The 20,007-nt window shown below is 35.0% G+C and overlaps 1 protein-coding gene across 1 annotated transcript in view; it reads right to left on the bottom strand.

Annotated features, from left to right (window-relative positions):
• The window catches only part of LOC125652163 (neuroglobin-like), a 33,686-nt gene extending 29,050 nt beyond the window's left edge, over positions 1-4,636 (bottom strand). Inside the window, exon 1 of the mRNA XM_048881160.2 lies at positions 3,714-4,636. Within this exon, the coding sequence (XP_048737117.1) occupies positions 3,714-3,958 (245 nt within the window). The 5' untranslated portion in view covers positions 3,959-4,636. The remainder of the gene's footprint in view (positions 1-3,713) is intronic.
• Between the last annotated feature and the right edge of the window lie 15,371 nt (positions 4,637-20,007).

The raw sequence follows: 20,007 nt of genomic DNA, 5'->3' as shown, positions 1-20,007 counted from the left end.
GTACACATGAATTGATATAGCCTACACATGTACTGTACATAGGTCAAGTGGTTCAAAGACCAAGACCCTGAGTTCTGTATAAAATAATAATACCGTTATATCTAATAAAATTTTCGTTATATTCCTCTCATAGGGACCGCCGGGGTGGCTGAGAGGTTAGAGCGTTCGTTCCGCATGCGGAAGGCCGGGGTTCGAGTCCCGGCCGCGACAGACCTTAATCGTTAAAACAGGTAGTGACAGTTCCATCGCCAAATGCTCGGCATAAGGTGTGAATGTCACGGGTACTCGCAGATGACCTTAAAAACGGATGGCCTATGTCACAGTAGATGTGGCACACTAAGAACCTCACTGCTCAATGGCCGTAAGCGCCGAGGATAGGCCTAAACACCGGTCTTGGTGACGTCTCCATATGAGTGAAAAATTCTCGAGCGAGACGTTAAGCAAGATACAATCAATCAATCAATCCTCTCATAGGGTAAAACATATCACCTCGTAATAAGAGTGAATTCGTTATAAGTGAATTTGTTACAAGTGTGTTTTACTGTATTGATACCTTAGAAATATTTAAACATACGAACCATTTAAAGGTCATTTCATTGAATACATGCATCTTTGTGGATGTTGACTCATAAGATTTGATTTATTATATTTCTATGCTAAATCAATGCAAATGATTTAATGAGGATACCCTTTGTTAACATGAAATTATCAAAGCATTAACTCGCTAACATTTATTTATAAATGATATCAGTCAATTGATCTTTATAAACATGAATTACTGTACCGATTTAATTGAATTTAATTGAATTACTGTTACTATGATATTTGCAAATATTTGTCTAATGACCTGTAAGATATCGGCGCGGAATAGGCATGGTTTCCGTCATGTTGTTGATGAATTATAGACGAAAAAATATTTTAGATTTTGTTTCATCTCAATGATAAATATTTATTGTTTGTTACTTTATCATTTTAAAAAATTAATTTACTGCAATAATATGTCTTCAAATAAAAACTATAATAGTAAAGTATGGATCTTGTTGTCTAATCTTCCTTAAATAGTTACCACTTTACTGATCATGATATGTAATATTTAAAAAGAATAATTGATTGAACAGTAACTTTACGGACTATATTTCTACAGGACCAGTGTTCTATTCCAGGAGAGTGAACGACGTGACGTCACATAGAGTTGAAAGACTCTGATACTTTTTATCTGCTGTATTTGTAATTGACTTTGCTTTCAATTAAAAGTAATTGAATGTATTTAAATACATTCCAAAAACGTTAAGTATTTTCAAATATATTTCAATCGCATTCTTTGGTGTTTATGCAATAATTAGATGTCTCATTATGTATAAGTTTTACACTATAAGCAAGAATATTTTTTTAAAAAAAACCTCAAATGAATTAAAGTAAGGCATTATAAGTTGTGATAATGAACTCAAATAAATTTCATCACATTTTATTAAGGATTAAATTTTAGCTGTGGTGCCTTCAAGCAAGCTTACCGTATATAGTCCTTTGCAATAGATTTCACAAAAATACTTTGAAGTTATTAAATTCAAAGTGAGAGTCAGTGGGAGGTTGAAGTAATGGACTTAGACAGTAGTAATTAATTGCAGCCCTCTAACGGCTGTTGTTTTCTAATAACCCTTCACATCTATCTAGGAAAAGTTCTTTGTTGCAATCAAATCATGTCTAGCCAGTTTCTTTATTTTCTGGTTCAGTAGATAGTTTTGGCAACATTAAAAAGAGGCTGCAGGAACAGTTTTGCATCAAACCAAAGTTATTCTGGACCATAGGTTCTCGTAGAGAAAGCTTGTCTATTTCTAGTGTGTAGCAATATATCAAAGAACAAACGCCATGTTATTAGAATTGTATTTAGGGTAAAATGATTTTTCGTTACTTGTTTGTTTCATGGTTTGGGCTTGGTGACCACATAGTGCGCGAAGGTGTTGCCCCTAAAAACTGTTTTATATACAATTTCCTCAGAGCTACTCTGCTTTTCTCTACATCAAAGAGGTTTCATTTAAGAATTAGCACTTTAATTCGAACAGCGTTCGAGGCAATACACAGTGTTGAGAAGCATTTAAGAGAAATCCCCAAATCGACGATGCCTTCAATATAATCAATCTCGGCGTTCCCAAGATGTGCATCTACTGATACCAATTTCTTCTGTTTGCTTAAAAACTGAATCTGATTTCATTAAATAAATGAGATAATGTCAACTGCAGTCTCGTGTAATGGACTTACTCGCCATCAGAAGTGACGTAATTTCTCGATCTTACTCATATCTATAAATGAACAACGAATTTTTCAATCACTTTCGTATAGTGGAAAGATGAAATTCATGGTATAAATATAAAGGGTATCCAAGCCTGCGTTCAATGTTTTCTGGAAGAAATGCCGGAATTCTCAAAATGCCAGGAAAATGTCGTCATTCTGGATGTTTGAGAAGTAGAAATGACTGCGTTGCAATGACTCTCACTTCTTTACACAGCGAGGATTATAATGTTGATAAAACTTTGAAGATTGTAATATTGATCAAACCTTGTAGCTCGCACATGTACACAATGTCGCGAATTCGATCGAGTTACATCAAGACTTCAGACTTAATCAGTCTTATTTTTACTTTATGATCACGGACTTGAGCTTCGTGCACAAAATACTCATGTTTTAGCGCGATTGTTGGCCAAATAGAGCCCCTATACGTGTATCGTTCTTTACAGAACTACTATAACGACGTCAAATTAGATTTTCTGCATATTGTGTCAGTGGGAATATTCATACATTGAAACATAAATGAATTATAATTTTAGACTTGGTTGCGAAAGTAATTATAATTACGGAAGCTACAGAGTAACAGAGGCTTATATAAAACAGGGTTTACGAGTGTTTGCTAATTCGTCCAACAGTTAATTAATTAAATCGGTACACGCTTTATAGGTGAACATAAAGAAAAGCCAATATCAGGCCGATCTGATGGGTGATCATCGGTTTCTTCTGACTCCTTATTTTTGCAGCATGCTATTTTAAACAAAAACCGTGGAACTAAAAGACAGATCTTAGTATACAATGACGACGACCTACATCATGCGATAAATAATCACAGAAACCTTGAAATAAACGATTTACCTCATAGTATAAAAATGAAAAAAATATATATTTGTAATGAGATATAATTTGTTTTGAATTATCCACGGCGCTGAATAGTGTCTAATCTCCGTCACTTTAAATCCTTTACTCGGTAGAGTAGTAATCAATATCTATTTAATTCAAACAACACTTGTAACCATCCTAAACCCTTTGATAATTGGTATAATAATAAAACTGGTATCTATGAGAATAGGTTTATAAAACAAATCTGGAAAAAATCTTATTTCTATGCAAGGGAAAGTAAAATACAATGCTGGTTAAACCTTGTAGCTGACAGTGGAAAACTAAGTCGCTAATAATATATTTGAGCAGATGTAAAAATCTAGGAAATGATGACAGCGTCACGGATAATAAATTTTGATATTACATTGTATATGCATAATAGCAGTCTAATTTAGAATTGCAAGATTTAATACTAAGTATAAGTATAGTTTATATCAGATAGCCATTAGATTATAATGCTTATTCTGTAAAATTAAACATATCGTAAACTTTGTAAAATTGAATATATCGTACCTCTATTTTTAAAAGATATTTTGGTAAATCAGCATTACCTCATAAACATGACCACGCCTACTTTTGACATGTCTTCCTGAATTTTTTGCCAGGATTGCATAACCAGCTCTTTTTGTTGCTCCGTGAGATTGGGCAAGGGGGGGGAGGGCTCCCGGTTGAGGGAAGTTGACCCGTTCGCCGATTCTTCGTTGGTCTTCAGATAAGTTTTTCTTCTCGATGACGATACATCAAGTCCTTGTCGCAAAGCCTCCTTCCTCCTCTTTTTGGCATTTATACAACCCATAGTTTTTTTCCTCAAAACATTTAAAACCCAACGTAAAAGTTCAGCATGTGCACATACTTTCGATCAGTTAAAACATAGTCCATCAACCATTATGACTGTAGTCTCGGACGTTTGTTAATACACCAAACACTTTCCGAAGTACCAATTGTCAGAACCCTTGTTAACATATGACCATCAATTTATATTACGAACTCACAATAATTTCACGCTTTTGGTATATTAATACTCCTAGAAACCAATTATGATGGTAAATCAGCGAGCAGCCGCATTAAATCACTGTGGTGCCATGATCAATACGCTGGTACGACGCCTTCCTATATTTGACGCAGCCAGGGAAACTCTCTATGTTCAGCAGGTACCGAGGGCAATATCTATTGGTATAGGTGTATACAAAGTAGATTCGGCGGGTCAGGTGGTTCTTAGACCAGAATTATGCACTGCAACAATCCAATCGCTTCTAATTTCTTTGCCTTATACTTAATATAAACAAGTTGGAAGTGATCTACAGTTTGGGTGAATGGTGTAGATGTTCCCTGCTTTTAATGATTTTCGACTGGAATTGCAAGACAGATGCTAACGAGGATCAAAGATAAGATTGACAGATCTATCTAACTCCTTCCAATCACGTGTCGAGAAACATACAGTAAATTTTCAATATTGTAACTTAGGTCATTAAATATATGCGAGAATTCCTCATTTTCTGCAACACTTCCGAGCACGCATTCTAAGCATTATCTGTCTCGTCTTGGAAGATAATGGTCTGTTTTGACAAGAACAAATCTGTTGGTAACTTTAACGGTTTCAAGAATATCTGTTTTATGCTGATATGGTTGATTAATCTTTCCCAATTGTCATCACATTATCTAACCATCCACTCAACAAAACTGTTCTCTTTTCTCTTACATGACGCTAAGGAAGTAAATTCGTGTTCTTCATTCATTTGATGACGTGACCGATATACGTGTCCGAGCTCTCGTTGTATCTCCTCGCAACAAAGTTTCTACGTATATTATAGGATTAAACATTATTTTTGAAGAATTCATCGATGTGTAAACTCCGGACATTTTACTCACAAACTGAATAAAAGTGCGAAGCACTTTTATGTTAAGTTTGTGAGTAAAATGTCCGGAGTTTACACATCGATAAATTCTTCAAAAAGAATGTTTGATTCTTATAATTCCAATTCATTAACTTTATTGACAATTGCAAAAGTTTGAATAGTTTCCCCGTACTATGTTATTTGTTTTCAGGTGTGTATGAATACATCGCGTTTTCGGATTTATTGATGTGTAAACTCTTGTTCAGCTTTATTTTTGTCCAATCAAAACAATTGTACTAAATAACATTGGAATTATAATAAGTTGAATGTGCTTGAGTGCGTCCGGAGAAAATGTCATAAGCACCACATGTATCGCACTGTTTCAGTCGAATACCTACATGTACTGCAGAAATGACAGGTGGACAGAAGAAACTCCTACTACAGTATTTATTTCTGGGTCAAAAGTCAAGGTCATTGACAGTAATCTTGGACACCATATAAGGTGTACCGTTTCTGGTATCAGTTTCACAATGCCTATAGAATTACATGTACTACTTATATGTCAGAGGTTTTGTTTCTTTTAACTTCGGGGGTTGGGTTTTTTTGTTTTTTTTTTGGTTTTTTTTTTTCGTGATTAAATCTGTTTTTTGTGGCCTGTTTATGCACCAACTTTTTGCATATTTATGTAAATATTGTGACATATATACAATAATTGTGTCATTGGCTGGGATAAGACTTCAATTCTAGTCGTCTCTATTTTACAATTATGTAACACAAATTTTGTCATATTACATGTTCTTGCATAATCTTATCCCAGCCTTTACTTTGTTTTCAAGTCATTTGTTCAAGAATAAATGACCAAACCTCACACTAATTTCATGTTGTCTATTGTGTAGACGTTCATCTGATAGGAAGATGCAAAAACAAGCTGCGTCAAAGTCAGATTGCTCAAGTTTTCAAATAGTTGTGGATATAAATTTTTAAGATGGTGAAGGCTACTGCTAAAATCATTGTGGAATTAATTACCCCTGGTCTAAATACTGAGGCTTCAGGGAGTGTGAAGGTAAATGAAGTCGTCCTACACATATTGTCGTCGGCGTCGATATGCACACATCCTTATGGTAATATTGTCGTCCATCGGAACATATTGTCGCTGACAACTCAAGTTTGAGTTTTCCTTTATTTGAGCAGTAAACATTTGAGTAAAATCTCATACTTGAGTCCATTTTATTTCAGGAAATCCAGGCCTGATGTTAGAAATGCTCACAGTCTCCTAAGATAAATGTATGACAATTTTAACACAAACGTGTGATAATAATTCTAAAGTCAAACTAAAACTAAAGTCAAACTTCAAACCTGCAGTTGATATACACTGCGATGTTCTCAAATAATATATAGGTTCTGGGGAGAAGAAAAAAGCAAGTAGAACAGCAGGTGAATTGAATAACATCGTATGAAATGTGTTTGTACAATAGTCGCTGTTATCTATTAGATATCTATTAGATAAATAGGTAAAAACAAACATTTGTGTTTATATTGGTATGTGATATATTGTATTTAAAAATACGGATGTATATTTAATTGCTGTTATAAAATTTAGAAATTCATTTCAAAATTAAGGATTATCTCTCTCATGCATAGCTCTTATCCTTGGACGAATTTGGTTCCACTTTTTTGGCATGCTGTTTTTGGCTATATTTAGCTCCAAAACTTCATAGTTATTTCGGATTTCAAACATTTCGGTTGAGCATTATTTGTCGAAATGCGCACCTGGTGCATCAAAATTGGTACCGTATAAGTTTTACATTTACAACTATCTTTGTAATTTCAGATTTCCCGGGACTCCCCTAGTTTGTCCGTTAACAGGATGTACAAGTCGAGGAATAGCAATGGTCGTATGTCGTGACGTCAGGAATAGCAATGGTCTCTGTAGTGACGTCAGGAATAACATTGGTCGTACTGTTGTGACGTTAGAAATAGCAATAATCGTCTGTAGTGAAGTTAGAAATAGCAATAATCGTCTGTAGTGAAGTTAGAAATAGCAATAATCGTCTGTAGTGAAATTAGGAATAGCGCAAACTCCCCGTCGAGGCATCATTACGTCACCTACGTATAGACCTCTCCTATGTGACGCAGTACAATATACAGATTTGTATATTGTGAGTCCGCTATTATCACGCGGGCATATGACACTAAAGAAGTAGTTCGTATTGACATTAAGAGCATCAATATAAAAGTATGGATTTTATTCTAAACATAAAATGATCAAAAGATCATTAAAAAGTAGGGAGACTTGTTAAAATTATAGCGTAACGTAATGAACTTTATGTTTACGTTCTTGTTTTGAACTGTTTACGTTAGACGTTATGTTGTTTCGTCATTCTACAGTGACGTCACACAATATACGCGCCTAAGAAATCGCTATCCCATAATGCCTAACTGGAAGACTTTGGTTTGTGAGCATACGAACTCTGGCGCAAGTTTGGGAATAGCAATGGTCGTCTATAGTGAGGTCAGGAATAGCAATGGTAGTCTGTAGTGACGTCAGGAATAACATTGGTCGTCTATAGTGACGTCAGGAATAACATTGGTCGTCTATAGTAGTGACGTCAGGAATAACAATGGTCGTCTGTAATGACATTAAGAATAGCAATGGTCGTCTGTAGTGACGTCAGGAATAACATTGGTCGTCTATAGTAGTGACGTCAGGAATAACAATGGTCGTCTGTAATGACATTAAGAATAGCAATGGTCGTCTGTCGTGACGTCAGGAATAGCAAAGGTCGTTTGTAGTGACGTTAGGAATAGCAATGGTCGTCTGTACAAACTTCCGCGAGAATTCGTTTTATCACAAACCAAACTCTCAATTCGAGAACATTCGAGGAGTTCCGATTGACCAAAGTCTTCCAGTTAGGCATTATGGGATAGGGATTTCCTAGAACTACAAAACAACGCGACTGCGTACACCATGTGACGTCACTATAGAATGGCGCAAAAAACATAACGTCAAACGTAAACAGTTCAAAACAAGATCGTAAACATCAAGTTCATTACTTTACACTATAATTTGAACAGAGTTTCCCTACTTTTTAGTGATCATTAATATTTTGATCATTTCATGTTTAAAATAAAATTCATACTTTTATATTAATGTATTTAATGTCAATATTTTTTAAAGTTCTCCGAACTACTTCTTTAGTGTTATCTGCCCGTGTGAGAATCGCGGACTCACAATATACAAATCTGTTTCTGTACTGCGTCAGCCGGGAGAGATATATACATGCACGTAGATGAGGTCTCGACGGGGAGTTTGGTCGTTTGTAGTGGCGTCAGGAATAGCAATGGTCGTCTGTCGTGACGTCAGGAATAGCAATGGTCGTCTGTAGTGACGTTCAATCGTAACTACTCGGCTATTTCCGTAACCGCAGATGAACCTCGTATGCAGATCAATGCCATCAAAGCCAGTTGCTATGTGTACACAAATGTAACTATGACGTCACAGTCGTACGTTACAATACGAAACGCAAGCTTTCAAATTCATCTAAGATATTATACATATCTAAAGTATTCTACCGCTACCAATTTCCACTTATTTGCTTATTTTTTATAATGAACAAGACGTGATTGATACCAAAACTGAATTTGTGGTGAAAAGATAAATAACACATTATACAGGGATTCGGTTCTGGCCTTTTAACCTCATCCACAGGCGCGCTTCCGGCGAAGAAATGCATCGATTTGATGCAATTCTTGCGCCGATCCCCGTCCGAGTCTTCTTACCGGTTACGGTTACGGAAAAGGACGAGCGCGTGATCCGATTGTAGTGACGTTAGGAATAGCAATGGTCGTCTGTAGTGACATCAGGAATAACAATGGTCGTCTGTCGTGACGTCAGGAATAGCAATGGTCGTCTGTAATGACGTTGACATACTATTAATTGTTTAATGTCGACTATTTTTTTCATCTAAAGTTTAAGCCAAAGCGGCGACATTTCAGCCATAGGTCGGTTTTGCAGTTCGATCAGTGTCCTAAACTTGTCGTTGTGATGTCTACGCGATGGTGATTTCTGTATGTGACATCAAGCTGATTTTATTGTCCATCAATAATCAACATTAAAACTTTTCGGTTGTACAACGGAAAAACCCGAATGTAGTTTGACATTGCAATAGCAAAATATGAATAGATATATATTTACTTGGCATTTTATCTGATGAATTCACACCAGAAGATACATTATATCTCAGTAACTAACTTGTTCTTTCGTTAAGCGTCGTTGTATTTTGTATGTAAATATTCACATACAATATATTCAACACGATATTGTGGTATCAAAATGAACTGGCGCTCTAATTCACCCTCGCTTATAGTGATTTTTATTGCAATATACCTCATTTGTCCATGGAGAGTTCAGCTTTTTCGCAGTCATGGCGCGAATCGTATAATTTGTAATATTTGAAATGTTAAATTGATGTACAGATCTACTCTGAAGATTTCTAATTATATCTTTCTCTGGTGATCGTGATCAATTATTTCCCACACAATGATAAAGGATCACAGCATACATGTACATTCAATGTCTTTTGGGAAGCCCATTTGTTGAATAAAGAATGTTGTCAAGATGCGTTCATAGATGCATGAATACTTTGTAATTTTCATGTTCACTCGATTAAGGTTGGGGGTTTCATATACATGTATGTATTATAGTTTTACCCTTGTCCGTTCTCGTCACACATACGATACAAAGTTTGTCCAGCTAACAATTTTTACATTTTTCAAGCTAGAACGTTTATATAGAGCGTGTCAATACAGATACTACGGTAGTTTATGTCGTCATTATACGATACTTTTCACAATCAACATGCTGCATGCTCAAATGTGAAATTAAGTACAGGCAAGGTAATTTTGTCTCCCCGACTAAATCAGCCTACAGTTTCAATAAATAAACTGAGTTTTAGTGCATATAGTACCTAGGTTGTATATACATGTAGTGTCAATATGTTTGATCGTCTGAAGTTTGCCATGCATTGATTATATTATATAGCCTGGGTATATGGTTTGTCTGTTTAAACCCTCCTGCAGATTTCAAGACAGAACTTTCTCTATCGTAAACGGTTTTTCTTGAAAATTTTTGGTGTCAAACTTTTCCATTTTTCAGGTTAAAATTAATATCTTGTAATTTTTAATTTTTTTTTACCTCCTTTTAACTTTATAAAGAAAATAAGTTTTGAAGACCCCTCCCCCATAAATTGTCCTACCTCTTGAAATATGGGGATGTCATGTGTACATTCTTTGTCCAGTTTAGTCATTCATTATTGATAAATAAAAGGAAAGGACATAATGATTTATTTTTGGCGAGTGTAAAGACAAATGGACAAATGTGTACCAAAAAATCGAATATTCATTCACAGCGTTTTTGACGAGGGAAGTGGTCCTCTCAAGGACCTGCATACCTACTAATTTACAAGGATAGGACACAAGCAAGAAAATTAGCAAATGAACATATCTCCAACCATATTTCGCCACTTAATTTTGCCATTGCATTATTCATAAGGAAGTCGAGTACTGTTTGGAAATGGGAATGAGTACAGAACTAGATAGCTGTATGGCATAAAATGAAACAGAAAAGGTTAAGCTATTCATCGGCTGCCTTGTATCATGGTCCTTGTACATCTGTCTACATGGATTATGGTCCTCTGCCATGATTATTGGTGGCTGAAGCGCAAAACTATCACTCGGAATCCATCCCGGAATGAACCTTTCTCGTCTTTTCCGGAAATAGATGTCGATATTTGCATATTTACGCTAGACGAGTAATCACAAGTTAACAACAATACGCATGGAGCGGATGGCGTTTTTCATCGCTGAGGTTTTTTTTTAATTACTATAAATTATCGTAAAACAAGATCTATTTTTAAAGTCAGGCCAAATACTAAACATAATCAATATTTCTCGAACATTTTGTTTTCAATTTCTATAGAAATTTAAAAAAAAAAAAACACCAATTTTTAAGGAACTTTAATTAATCAAATTATCTAAAAACTTATGGAATGAAGTTAATTTTACCTATGTTATACAATATAATCTAACTTCGAGCAGTTTAATCTTTATATATCGAAGCGGAGTTTTAAAAAAAATTTCGCATACTATAATTAGGTATATTTCATGTATAGATCTATTTCTTATCATTTAGAGCTGAAAGACCAAACTGCAAGTCTTAGTTTATGAAAATGTGAACAAACATTGATGAAAAGCGAAGATAACGAACAGCGATCAATCTCATAATTCCCATTAAAATACAAAATTGAGAGTAGGGAAAACGGACCCAGGACACACCAAAGGTGTGATAAGGTGCCTAGGAGGAGTAATCATCCCCTATTGACCGGTCACACCCGTTGTGAGCCCTATATCCTGATCAGGTAAGCGGAGTAATTAGTAGTCAAAATTATTTTGTAAAGAACGGCTTAACAATTGGTATGAAACACGCCAGACAGCATTCGACCTAACGACAGGATGCAATTGCAAATAAGATTATTATAACGACCATAGAGTTTGCGATATGCTGACTTCAAACACGACTGTTGAAACCCCTGTAACAACTTGATAAATAGAAATCACTTGAATTCATTTAGCAACGTCGAGTTGTGAAGGCAGCCATCTTGGTTCTTCGTATAACCGGAGCATGCAGTTTATTATTTTTTTTTTTAAATCGTCTAGTTATCAAAGGTGGATTTTTACATCAATCTTCATAACTAACATATGTGTTACCTACACAAGTAATGTTCATTTAGCATCACCTTTAAGACACCATGGACCACCGTGACCATGGTGAAATGACCCAGTAACACAGGGGTTATAAATAAATTGGGAAAGTTTGAGCGCCCGTCCATTTATTTTTCTTAAAAACAACCAAATTGAGTTTTCTTTGTCTAAGACATATCGCACGGAAGGTACAGACATTTAAGAAACAGAATATTACCATCCTGCTTCCAATTGAAGCTGTTACTTTTTTCTCAAACACTTCAATAACAAATACCTAACAGAATTTGCACTGATGTTTGCTCTACGAGCTGAATTCAAGCTTTGAAATAATTTGAGAAAGAATCATGATAATGTGTCATAAGAATATAAATTGTGGTATATAATGCTCTTTATTTTGACGAAGTGATTGAAAATAACCTAGTATGAAAAGACGGAAGATGTAGCGTTATCAAAGGTGAAAAGATATCAAAGATTCCAAAATTGTTTATCATCATCTAGTATATGCACAATTTTGAGTTTTTCCATCATATGTTATGTTTTAATCTAAGGAATCAGTCTATTATAATTGGGGTTTTTTTTTTTACGTAGCGCGTGATATAAGTAATATTTCCATTACATTTTCGCAGTATACCTTCATCCCATCGCGTCATACCTTCATCCCATGAAAAACAATTAAATTCATTCTTATCATTTACTATTTACAAACAAGCTCTAGATTGTCTAAAAATCTATGCGTTACCTCTGCACTCCCCAACTTCTCATGAAGAAACTTTTGAATAAACTTTGCTTCATAAGAATATAAAGATAGGTCAGCTAACAAAGGAGCACCATTCGTGCCATGGGAATTCCAACAAACGAATCATATATCACACATATAAATGAAAGGCAAATTGCGTTCAGACATACAATGTAGGTTGCTCAGGGTTATTTTTTAATGGAAATGGTCACTCAGAAAACCTTGGCGGTGGTCTAAAGGTAGAGCATTTGCCCCGCATGCAGAAGATCGGGGTTCGAATCCCTGCCGTGACAGACCTAAGTCATTAAAACAGGTAGTGACAGTTCCATCACCAAACGCTCGGCATCCTGTGTGAATGTCCTTGGAGATTAGCTTAAAAACGGATGTCCCTTGTCGCAGTAGGTGTGGCACGCTAAAGAACCGACACTGCTCAATGGCCATAAACGCAAATCATAAGCCAAAATTTGAAGCCCTTCCCAGTATTGGTGACCTCTCCATATGAGTGAAAAATTCTCGAGAGAGACGTTAAACAAGATAAATTCAATCAATCAAAATGAATGTCTTACATATGAAAAAAACATTTTAACAGTTATTGATCGTTTGGACCAAGGTCTCTCAAGGTCGTTTTGAAAGGGTAAAGGTCACTCAGAACCTTTATGGGGAAAAAGTTCCTATTTCAAGTTTTTATTAATCAGTTATTGATCATATATCACACAAATAAGAAATAGGCAAATAGCTTTCAGACAAATGTCACTCAAGGTCAATATATAAAGGTCAACGTTATTCAACATATTCCTTATATTTATGACAAACAAAACTTAATTTCAACAGCTAAACCATTGTGCGAAGCATTCGTCTTATAAAGTAGTTCATTGGTTATATGCAGTTTAGGGAGTGTCCATCTGTTTTACTGACATTCTTGTTAAACCGAATCAAGCTATTGAATTATTTTACATAGTTTCGACAGTCTCGTTTTAAGTCACCATTCAGCAAATTCTATGCTCGGTAGAATGATCTTAATTGCAAATACAACCTGTCGTTAGGTCTGTCTGACGTGTTTCATATCAATTGTTATGCCGTTCTTTGCACACTGATTTTGACTACGGATTACTTCGTTTATCGTTCCAAGATATATGGCCCATGGCGGGGGCGACCGGTCGACAGGAGATGCTTATTCCTCCTAGGTACCTGATCCCACCTCTGGCGTGTCCAGCGATCCGTGTTTGCCCTACTCTTAATTTTGTTTTACGTTATGGAATTATTGTTCGTTATCTTCAATTTTTATTATATATATTTAATTCCTATTATGAAACACAAAAACCCCATAATACCTACATGTATTATGAATAAACGGATGTATTGCTGTGGTAAAATTCAAAATTAAGGATTATCTCCCTCATGCATAGCTCTTATCATTAGACGAATTTAACTCCAGTTTTTTGGCACTCTGTTTTCCCCTAAATAGCTCTTACAATTCATTGTTATTTCAGATTTCCAACATTTCGGTTGAGCATCAATGAAGAGACATTATTTGTCGAAATGCGCATCTGGTGCATCAAAATTGGTACCGTATAAGTTTTACATATCATAATATGTACTCTGTTGAGCCAGTTGACTTAAGAAATAAGTGAAATGAATCTCATTGTTCGTCGATAATTTACTTTTCTTGTACCCTTAAATAGTAGAAGCACATTTTGTTAGAGAGGAAACAAATCTACAGTTTGGGTTGCTTTGACGTGGAATTGGTGATCAATATTTTTGTTCAGAATAGGATAATCGAAATGGTTACGTAACAATGATAAATGTAACACAGATAAAAATGGAATTACAGCACAATTACACGTTATCATTATTTAACAGTTGCTAAAACCATGTATAATTACTAACTCATTAACGTTTCGTTTCAGCTCTTGGTATCAGTGGACGAGTTCCCTTTCTACGGTTGTCACAAAGACCCAATTAACTAGATCATTTTTGTCTCATTAACGAAAACTGAATATCAATGGATAGGGCCCCAGTTGTAATGGTTTCATATTCATCAGAATCAATTCCTTGGGCGTTATGTGTTGTACATTTTAAAGAAACATAATATACTGTGCGCTGAAGAATTCCTACATGTATATTTTCTTCAAAGTAATCAAGAGATACTGCTCTTTACGCAAGATTTAACCAACGCTTTGAGAATAAATAGCGTGCATTTATTCTTAGCAAATTGAAAAAAGGGGAGCGGCGACGCTGGAATTCTAATAAAAGAAAGATGGAATGTGGCTCATTTATTGTTTTGAGCCTATAGTGACAAGTTCTTAGGATAGTAGTTTAAATGAATTCAAAGGTTATTGTAGTGTTCATGTATGATGTCTATGAAATACAACACCAGTAAACAAAGATCTGCACTTTACTTAGGAGAGGGATATCTAAATTTTAAAAACTTTTGTTCAATCCTAAATTGTACTCTATTAACATGAAAAATGCAATGTACGTTCATTGCCCCCCACCCCTTTCCCAAAGGGAAAAAACCCAACTCTAATCATATAACATGGGTGGCTTTTTCTTCATAAAGGAAACGCTATTCTTATTGTCAAAAAATGTTTTGATCAGTGTATACTTGTAGATAATAAATTTGTTACATCTCGGGGAAATCTGTGAAATTACGAATTTTCTCGGGGTCTGTTGTTCATCGTTTATGTGAGGTTCACATAAGATGCCATACTTAAACCCAACAAACCTGTCAAATTTTGTTTTGGAAACCACGAAAAAATTTGACCCCACAAAGATAAGTGATATTTCAGTATAACACGAAAACGTCCTGTACAGATGAAAAAGAAAACTGTTTTGTCGTCCAATGTGATTTATCGCTGAAACGGATACAACATGTACCAAATGTAAACGTATGACTTACAGGAATGATTGTCTAGATTGTTTGCATTATGAAGAATTTATATACACTGGAATCTGGGGGGTAATTTTCAGAAATTACTCCCACGCTTGCAATGGTTAGTATAACCCCAGCATACGAATATCCAGACATTGAATCCTTATATATCTATAGTTTGTGAAGTAAAAGTTTTATGTCAATCTAAAAGGTCGGTGCTTTTATCGAAAAATGTAACACATGAAAAAAGGAAAGGTTTATTACTGGCAAAAAATTGATAAGAGTAGAAGGTTAGAGAGAGGATTTGTTTCCGTAGAATAAATCTCTGATCGTCTTTCAGCCTGACATAGGGATTCTGTTTTTCGTTAAAAAATCATATAAAGCCAATTTTTATATACGTTTCCCATTGTCGACGAAGTCTTTGTGATTAAATATTTATAGAACGGGAAAATGTGACAATCCTTTATATGATTATCGAGTTTTTAGTATCAAATGACACAGTTAATATCATATAAATGGTAGAATCATTCCATTACACAGAATAATTTGAGACATCAAATAAGAATTGGAAAGTGCTGGTATGCAGATGTATAAATATTCAAAAGTTATCCTATTTGTTACACAAAAGACTTCTATTCTACGAGTTTTTATTGACACATAGAGTACAAAAATTATGACAGAAAAATGTATGATGCACATAATTCTTCAGGTATATTACGCATCCTTTTATCATGTATTCTAATTTATATATCAAAATGTGAGATGTCATGCCTTTGATACCTTTACAAATTATAATAATAGCAAAATTCCCCATTAATGCGTTGCGGTTGTGAACAAATCGCGTATGAATCTTGATACATGTGAGTACAGTCTGTATATTTCAACGAATGGGAATTCCAACGACTAGAAATTCCGAGAAAAAAAAGTTAATTTATAAAAGTCGAATGCAAACCTAAAAATTTCATATTTGAAAATAAATAAGGGTGTGAACTACACTGTTTCACACCGGGGTGTTTTTCACAACGCGCTTCATGAAGCAAGCTGGCTTAACGCGTCACAGTTCATACCCTCATGAATTTTCAAAAATGAAGTTTGTTTCTTATCGAAAGTTAATTTGGCTCGTTGAAAACATCGACGAACACAGGAAGGAAGGGGCGGTCCTAACCCACCCATCCATCACCTTCATTTTTAGAATATAAAATCAAAGCAAGATTCCCATAAACCTAAATTTTAAAAAAGCCCACCAGATTACAAATGCGCAGATGTACCACACAATGAAAAGCTTAAAGGGATAATAGCTGCAATTTTAGGTCATTTTTCAACTAAGCGGATTATGACCGACAATCACTCTCTAGCGTTCTGCGTTAATCTTGACGGTGTTGTCCTGTCACTATCTTCGCGGAAGGAACAAATTAGCGATAACCTCGGTCATACATTACTATCATCAATCTTTGTGCCAAGTACATGTATGGTCTTCCGATTTCTTTCCATTACATTTTCAGGGTTCGAGGTCATTGACAATGCGATATATTATCAGCATTTTTCCTAGCTACATGAACATCTGTTCCTACATCACAAATATTCATCCCAAACCTTGTTCAGGGTCAACACACAATATCTGGTAGAAGCAGCTTTTGTGGCGAATATGTCTCCTTGCCTCTCGATTACAAAGTTATGACCCAGACGCGAAGTAGCGCGAATAAAAAGACGGAAAATAGATATAGATTCCTATGTGTATGCACCACGTTGCTTGCTAGGTGGTCAGTGGTGAAGAAGATTACTATAAAAAAAATTGTATTTTCATACAGCCTTGACATGATGAATTCTATGTAATGATGAAAGAATTACTAAGGTACTGAGAAATGGTCTGTCATAGAATATGCTTATACTTACTTTAAATGTTTCTTATCAAATACTTTACTGAAACATATATATCAAAATTGAAAAAAATTAACCCTGTTGCCATGGCAACAGAAAGTCATTTCTCACCGTATTTGTCCATTGGATAGCATTGAAAATCCCATTTTTTGTGAAATTTCAACATTTTATTGCATTTAACATATAAAATATATCATTAAAGTAACTTATTTAATTGAATCATATTTGTTTCTACATTCAAAACAATAAAAACCAGAATGATAGTCAGTATAGAAAGTATTTTGTCTAGCAGTCTAAGATAGGTGGTTTCTTCAATTTTCAAATTTGAAATTTTTGGGATTTTTTTATTTTTCAGGTCTTACTTCCTAAAAAATGCAGTATAGGAATTTTGAAATACTATGACCAAAAGTTTGAATAAATTTTATAGCACAAAATATAAAAAAAAAAAATTCAAAGCGCGTATTTTTTTTTTCGATACAAAGTAATGATTTCTCAAAGTCAAGCTATTTCTAGAATTAACCCAAAATACAATACAACTATATTCCATCAATGAAACAATTTTAAATCTGAAACAAATATTTTAACCATTCAGTATCATGAGGCATGTTATTCTTGTAAATCAAACACTAATATTTCATGAAATATTACTGAAAAATTGTCAAAAATATCACAATAAAGATTTTTTTCAAAGGGAGATAATTATCGTATAATGCACTGTAAAAAGTTAAAACCTCCTACCTAAGAGTCACAATTTTGATTGGGACCTCCAAGCTCATTAGTATTATAATTACTTTACACTAAATCTTATGTACAGAAGACATTTCAAAATTATATAACACATTTCCACTAAAAAAAGCCATAATCCCCGCACCAGAACACATTACACGGGATCGTGAATATCATGGAAGATGTCTTGGAGTATAAAACAAAAAAATTAAAGACTGCATATTTTAGTTGCGTCATTAAGTTCTCATTTTGTTGTCTTACTTCATAGATGGAATATACCAAAGTTGGTAATAATTGTATAGTATCTATGAAGATCAAATTTTCAAATGTTAACGCACGTCAGCACACAATACAATACGTCAAGGCTCGGCATTTAGAAGTGAGAATCACGGGTGTTGTTTTTTTTAAAATATGAGCTTAAAAACGGAGATTCGTTGACACGTTTAAGAGCTCTCAATGTCTAAATGGGTGGTACTTCACCTAAGGCTGGTTTGGTCTCACTATTAGTGAAACATTCACGACGGGACGTAAAACAATCAATCCATACATCACCACTGAGTGACCTATGCGGCCCACTGCAGATTTTTCTAAATTTAGTATGGATATCCATAGCTGCAATAATGTAGCCCTATCCAAATTTTTTTATTCTGACGTTTTCGGGATAGGGCTACAATTCCATAGGATCTCCGTAATGGTGCAAAATAATTTTATGAATAACCGATAATAAACTCTGTGTATTAGTCCCAAATGTTGTTTACACCAAAAGGAGTACCAACTTTGTGCTCGGGCATGTCTAATAAAGGTGTTTTTCATTAAATATAATGTACAGCATGCAAAATTCTTCGTCTGCTCCGCCATGCTTGTTATCGTGAGATCTCGTAGGTGGATCTAATGAAAAACCTAAACATTGACAATCAGCCCGAAAATGTAGTTACTCGAGCCACTTTGACAAAGAAAGGAAAATCATATTGTTGCAGAAAGAATTTACACTCTGCTGTTCGGTTTTTAACTTGATATTAAATTCAAACCTTTTCAATACCGATGAAATAGCTTTCGCCTCCATACTTGTCCATTGATATAAATACTACTGTAACGTGTTTAGGTTCGATGATTCGGACCAGTCTGGGGAAAGTATGATTATTGATGAATGAATATGTATTTAAAACAAATGAACAACTAAGATAACGAACGAGTCAATATATACAAATAGTTTCCAGGATTACCTATCCTAATCACACATAGTATTGAAACCTTTAAGTTATGGGTAAAAAAGGCTGGGACCTATGCTAGTCTGTATCCACTACCGGACAGATACTCGTGTAGTATGTACGTCCTACTACAACCGGACAAGTCTCGACACCAATAAGGCAATAACAGAGGAAATACTTTATTATTATCCTCTAGACCAGTATACTCGCCACCGTATACTGAATTACATTAATACACACCGTATTAAATGTTGTCCACCTTGTCTTCTGTCGAGCTCCGAAAAATGAACTGCGATCTATTGCCAGAACGCCCGTATTTATACTACTGAGCACCCGAACTACCCTCGGATGCTATCGTAATGCCCTACGATAAAGCCCGGTTGACGTAAGCGTTATATTTAGCCTCCAACAGGTTATGATAAATCCCGAACCCGATCTCAATTTGTCACATTACCCACGCCTCGATGCCTCATGTGTCCTCACATGATACAATATACATGATAATCTTTATTTAAAATAGATGAGTAAACAAACATGAAGAATGTACAAGATGAGTGATGAATTTTTCGCACCTTCCTGGTGATTGAAATTTGAACAAGCATAGCGTTGGATATGTCACAACAATGAAACAACTGTCTTTTAATGTTACAGTACGGCTGCCGATAATCTTTTACATATTAAAAAAAACCCTCTTCACTCTTTCTTATTCGCTTGACTTTTTGTCCGTTTTCATGATACTTAGTGATGACGACTTCTTTGACCCGTCGATGGTATCCATCTGTCTGAGTACCCTGTTCTTTCATATCTGCTGCCTCATTCACTCGGATGGGT

The sequence above is a fragment of the Ostrea edulis genome, chromosome 5, assembly GCF_947568905.1.
Source record: "Ostrea edulis chromosome 5, xbOstEdul1.1, whole genome shotgun sequence".
NCBI lineage: Eukaryota > Metazoa > Mollusca > Bivalvia > Ostreida > Ostreidae > Ostrea > Ostrea edulis.
The sequence above is the reverse complement of the archived record's forward strand: the minus strand, read 5'-3'. Positions and strand labels throughout refer to the sequence as shown.